This window comes from Silene latifolia, chromosome 9, assembly GCF_048544455.1.
Source record: "Silene latifolia isolate original U9 population chromosome 9, ASM4854445v1, whole genome shotgun sequence".
Taxonomy (NCBI): domain Eukaryota; kingdom Viridiplantae; phylum Streptophyta; class Magnoliopsida; order Caryophyllales; family Caryophyllaceae; genus Silene; species Silene latifolia.
Genome location: NC_133534.1, coordinates 216,468,389 through 216,474,989, shown reverse-complemented (window position 1 = coordinate 216,474,989; position 6,601 = coordinate 216,468,389). Strand labels below are relative to the sequence as shown.

At 36.4% G+C, this 6,601-nt stretch overlaps 1 protein-coding gene across 1 annotated transcript; it reads left to right on the top strand.

Annotated features, from left to right (window-relative positions):
* The first annotated feature begins 1,919 nt into the window (after positions 1-1,919).
* LOC141602217 (uncharacterized) lies at positions 1,920-3,338 on the top strand. Its single transcript, XM_074422521.1, has one exon. It carries the CDS (start codon positions 1,920-1,922, stop codon positions 3,336-3,338), a length of 1,419 nt encoding a protein of 472 aa, XP_074278622.1.
* The last annotated feature ends 3,263 nt before the right edge of the window (positions 3,339-6,601 follow it).

Here is a 6,601-nt window from a genome sequence, read left to right as displayed (position 1 = left end):
AATTTTTATTACATGAAACAGTTTAGTGCATTTAATGTGATTATTATACATCATTGACGTAGATACCCATTCATATACGTGTTTATTAACTAGATTATGGACCGGAGTTGGATGTATGGAAAGCGTGATTTTGTTTATCTTGAACGACTAGAGGAGTTTCTTAGTTGTGCCGTCGAACATCAAAGACTCCATGGAGATAATCAATTCGTATGTCCGTGTACCTTATGTCAAAATCGTAAAAAGGTGAACTCTAGGGATGAATTGCGGGAACATTTAATTTTAAAAGGATTTAAAGCAGATTATAATGTATGGATATGGCATGGAGAAAGTGATAATGATATTTGTACCAACGTAAATTTTGGAATTAATGATAAAGATGGAGATCAGATTGATGTCGGGGTAGAAAATGATGATGAAATCTTTGAAAATATTGATATGGATGATAATATAGAGCCTGATAATGATAATATTGACGGGCTGATGAAGGATCTTGAAGAAGATATTGTGGAGTGCCCTATTATTTTTCGTAGAATGGTTGATAATTCCAAGAAGCCTTTATACCCGAATGGTTCTAAATTCTCTCTTTTATTAGTGTGTTGAAACTATTCACATTGAAAGTGAAATGGGTGGAGTGACAAAATTTTTACTTCCTTGTTAGAACTTTTGTGTCAAATGTTGCCAGAAGGTAACGAGCTTCCCTCCACCACATACCAATGCAAGAAACTACTATGCCCATTATCTACGTCTTACCAAAAAATTCATGCATGCGTGAAGGACTGTATTTTGTACCGAAAAAAGTATAGTGAATTACAAGAATGCCCAAAGTGCGGTGAGTTACGATACAAGAGGGTAGACAATGGTAATGGTGGCAAGAAGAAGGGGAGTCCTGTGAAGACATTATGGTATTTGCCAATAATACCAAAATTTAAACGCTATTTTGCAAATAAAAAAGATGCGGAGTACATGTTGTGGCATCAAAAGGGGAGGAATAAAGATGGCAGACTGAGGCACGTAGCTGATTCTCCCCAATGGAGAACAATTGATCGAACCTTTCCGAATCGGTTGAGCCTAGAAAATTTAAGATTGGGACTTTGCACCGATAGAATTAATCCTTTTGGAACTTTAAGTACCCAACATAGTTGTTGGCCAGTAATGTTGATAATTTACAATATCCCTCCTTGGCTTACCACAAAGAGCAAATACATTATGTTAACACTCCTAATTTCGGGACCTAAGCAACCTGGAAATGACATTGACGTGTATTTGGCTCCTCTAATTGAAGACTTGAAAATGTTGTGGAACGTTGGGGTAGAGGTGTTTGATGCAAATACTAGCTCTAGGTTTCAAATGCATGCTATGTTGTAATGTACAAGCTTATGGTAACCTTTCTGGATACCGACTGAAGACTGATAAGGGATGTCCTAAAGGGGATGAAATCAATCGATTGGTTGGAGCACAGTGGCATATTTTCGTACAGAGGTGGTCGTCGTTTTCTACTTGAAAATCATCAATATCGAAAGAAGAAGAAGGCTTTTTATGGGAAAACGGAGCATAGGAAACCCCCTGTGTTTCTGAGTGGAGAAGAGTACTACGATAAGGTTAAGAATATAACTACAGTTTTTGGAAAACCGTACGTACCTCCACCAGATGGAGTATATCATACAAAGAGGTCAATTTTTTGGGAACTTCCATATTGGCGGCACTTGTATGTGAGGCATTGCATTGATGTTATGCACGTGGAGAAGAACGTGTTTGATAGTGTAATTGGAACATTGCTCAATATGCCGAATAAGACTAAGGATGGGGTGAAAGCTCGAAATGACATGGCTGCTAGGGGTCGTATCGAGTAAAAACCAATTGAGAAGGGAAAACGTATCTATATACCACCGTCTTGCACGACTCTTTCTAAGAAGGAGAAGATGATTGTTTGTGAATCTTTAAAAGAGGTCAAGGTACCACATGGATATAGCTCTAACATAAGTCGTCTTGTTTCCATAAAAGATTGTAAGTTAGTTGGTATGAAATCTCACGATTGTCATGTTATGCTTACACAATTGCTGCCGGTGGCCATTAGATCCGTATTGCCTAAGCATGTTAGGCAAGTCATCACCAAGCTTTGCCTCTTCTTTGATGCAATCAACTCAAAAGATATCCATCCTGACACCTTAGATGACTTGCAAGCGGATGTTGTTGTGACTTTATGTGAATTAGAGATGTACTTTCCGATTTCTTTCTTTGACATCATGGTACACCTGGTCATTCATTTAGTGCGTGAGATTAAACTTTGTGGTCCGGTGTTTCAACGAAACATGTGGGCGATGGAGCGAGAGATGGGTACTTATAAGAGACGAATGAAGAATCGTTGTCGTCCTGAAGGTAGTATTGTTGAAGCAACAATTGCATGTGAGACAATCCAATTCTATGTTGATTATATGGCAGATGTTCAGCCTATTGGAGTTCCCATATCTCGGCACGAAGGTAGACTCTTAGGGAAGGGTACTTTGGGTAAGAAACAAATGAGCGTGGACCGCGATTCTTTTCAGAAAGCACATTTATATGTTTTACAACATATGACAGAGGTCCATCCCTATTTAACCGAGCACCTGGAGTTACTGAAGCGACAAAATCCACATAAACGCGATGACTGGTTGTTCAATGAACATAGTCGAACTTTTGCGGAGTGGTTTAAAGGTAAGGTGATGAGTGAGTTGTCTACACAATCTCATAATGTAAGTGCTAACTTACGCTGGTTAGCATATGGCCCTAAATCGAACATCACATCATTTGAAGGGTATGATATCAATGGGTTTTGCTTTTACACAAGCCGACAAGATGAGAAGAGTACAATGCAAAATAGTGGAGTGACTCTTCTTGCATCATCAGAAGAATATGTTGGAAAGGGTAAGGATCCCGTAGACATCACAAGGGCGTACTATGGGAAAATTGAGGATATTTGGGAGCTTGAGTATGTAACTTTTAGTGTACCCTTGTTTCGGTGTAAAAGGGTAGATTCTGATAAGGGTGTCACCGTTGACGATATGGGATTCATTTCGGTAAACTTTAATGTTGTTGGACATATACATGAACCCTTCATTCTTGCATCTCAAGCGAAACAAGTATTCTACATTGAAGATCCTTTAGATAAGAGATCATCCGTGGTTCGTTATGGGAAAAGGCGTATTCTTGGTGTCGAGGGAGTAGTTGACGAAGAAGAATATGATCAACTTGATGAACTCCCTCCGGTTTCAGTCAAGCGTCAATCAGTTCAAGATTTACGTGATGAAACTTATATGCGACAAGATCATGATGAGGGTCTATGGTTCGATAACTTTAAATAGTTCATGGTTATTTTAGGTACTTCTATTGTTCGTTAACAAATGCACAACAAAACCGTATATTTTAATAATCCACCAGTAAATTGGATTTTTACATTTTTTTCGAGATATCTTAAGAGGGGTTTTGAAAATTGTAAATCCAACTCATAGTTATTTAACTTTTGTGCCACTGCTAAACTTTTACACTTCTGTTGCTTATGAAAGATAAGATAGTGGACATTTTTCAAAATTAACGAATTTTGTGCCACTGCCAATTTGCCTGTTCTTTGTACTTGTCAACTTGAAATGGTTGGACGAGGAAATCCTGAGAGTAAATACAAAATGACTCCTTGAAGATTGGTCATTCATTTGTGTCTTGCCCACAGACCTGAAAATCAAAATAGAAACTTGTATATCAAACACGACAGCAAGGAACAATTCAAGTTTCCAATCCTTACACTCTTCCCTATCACACCACCCCTTTTATTAGTAATTGTAGTCCTTCTTCAGTTTAAAAAGTAGTTTGGCAACCATGGATGAACATTGAAAATTTGAATCAAAAAAAAAAAAAAAGTACACATACCGGCATTCTGCTGCCTGCTTCAGAAGTAAAGCGGCCTCTTCTGAGCTGCAAACATCTACACTGTTAAGGTCAGACACATATTGGTCTCCATTTGCATCAGTCTTAATTTCATGCTTTTTGTCATTATTGATAGGGTTAGATACCGAGAGATCCCGTATTGTGTTGTTGTATATCTCCAACACTGAGGCCTGATGAAGCAGATTATCAATTGACCATTACTATGGTCCTATGGAAGGACTAATTTAAAAGATGAATATACAATTACTACAGTAATATACTTACTTGCATGTCATAATTCCAGCCTTGGGCTTACTGCTTCTTACTGGTCTCAAAGTTAAGTTCCAATGAATATATAATTGCATATTCATCCATGTTCTCAAATGAATCACAGCCACTTAACTAACAAATCCCATAACTAGAATGAGCATTTTAATTCAGTCACTCTATCATGAATACAACTCTCCCAAGAGTCAAGACAGATAACTTACCTTGAAAGCAGGTTCAGGCTCTTCTCTCCCGGGATTATCAGATATTTCCATTACCCACTGCAAGTAGACCATATCATACACTTAATCACATAGTGCATCAAAACAATTTAAATGCAGAATAATTGGTTAGAGCACATTCTTTTAATTATATCGTCTAAACATTTATCTCTTTGAATTTTTTTTTTCATATTTGGTATGTACTAACTATTTTTCTTAATTTATTTCATTAGGTATATAATGGACAAGGAAGCCGTAAAGGGAGAGGTGCAACAACCGGTATAAAGACCAAAAAACAAGATAAAGGGCCTAAGGGTATTGATTTTGATGAGCACGATAGGCCTTTTGGAGCATGGAGGCTAGATTTTGTTAGAGATATTGGTCAAATCGCCAATTAAGTGTTGTTTCTTTAAGTGTTAGTATTAATTGTAATTGCTAGGATGATCTTAAGGGTAGAGACAAGGTTCAACAGGCTAAGACTACTAAAGACACGGATAATCCAGGAAAGATAATAAAGCCGTCTGGTGGTGGTAGCAAGGAGATTCAGGTTGCTGAGGCGGTAATGAATCTCTTACTAGTTGGTTTTCAAAACTTGTAATTTTCCTTATTTGGTATTTAAAACTTATAATTTTTAGGTGAAGTCAACAAAGAACAAAAAGGGGCCTCTAAATAAGGACGAGTTGAGCCGTTTGGATTCCCACCGCGAGATTGGAAGGCATGATCTGCTCGCTATTTCGGGAAAATATTCGTTGTTTACTATAGAGATTAGTGAGTTAGTCTATTCAGACGAAAGTCCGATTAAGCTGATAATCGTGTTTGATGATATTAGGGAGATGTTTAGATATGAATGATTAAATATATCCATTCTTCAACTCTGGGGAAGGTATCACTTTTCTCATAATATTTCAATTAAATCTTTCTTTACAAATGTGTATATATTTATATACTTAAATTTTATTCTCATTATAATAATGTAGCTTCTTATATGATTATGGGACACAACGTGGAGTGACGGAAAAACTAGTTGGTTTTTTGTGTCCCGATAGACTTTGCACATATATGCATTCTTCGGTTGAGATGGAGAGATACTTAACTGAGGCTTTAAAGAAGCAACAAGATAAGAGATATGTGATGGGTGCTTTTTTTGAGGCGTGAGTATTACAAAAAAATTTCTTGCATTTCATCAATTTTTTTTTCCTTTACATATTTTTTTTACCTTATTAAAGAATTTATAAGTTTTGTTATTTGATATAGCTCGCATTGGATGTTGGTTGTATTTTGTCTTGGAGATAATATTGCATATATTTTTGACTCGGATAAAGCGACAAAGAAGACATGGCAAATAAAAAGTTGCTTATCATGGTAAGTTCAATCGATTAACCACATAAATTATAGTTATGTTATGTATGAATGTCGATAATATGATTACATTTCATGTATTCAATTAATTTCAGGGCTTGGAAAAGGTATTCTTTTAGGGCGGGAACGCGTGATATGTTAAAAAAAAATGAACTCCAGATAAAAATGATTGAGGTATGAAGTTTTCCTTAGAAATTCAATTACGCCAACTACTACCACCCCACCTCCTATTTTTGTTTTACGCGTGATATGTTAAAAAAATGAACTACTCATGGATAGACTCTCTTGAAGCAGAGGTTTGGTGATGCTATTTAGCGATATTTACCGATGTAGGTTTTTACGATTACTTGTTTTGCCCGATTAGAATCTTGCCCTTTTTGTGTCTTTTGACTTGTCTGGAGTATGTTGCTTTATACGGAAACTTGTTAACTTGTGACTATAACACGTATAACGTCATTTTATTTAGGGTAAATTGATAATTTATACCTACTATAATCCCATTTTTCAAATTTTATACCTAAGATATTTTTTTTTAAACTTATACCTATAATTTTGTTTTCCGTCAAACTTAATACCAATTTTCCAAAAGAGACATAAATTGACAGTTCTACCCTTACTAATAAAACATAGTCACTCTCTTTCATTTATTAAACACCACAAACGCTGCTACTTCTTCTTCTTCTTTTATAGAATCATTGTTCTTCTTTCAGAGTCGTCATAATCGCTTTCTATTGCCGCTGTTACATTTCATTGAGTTGCCCCTTACTCTTCACTGAGTGAAACGATGTCCGACCCTTCTTAATATCATTCTCCCCTTGCTTAGCTTATATATGCTCCCCCCTAAACCCAAACAACCGGAG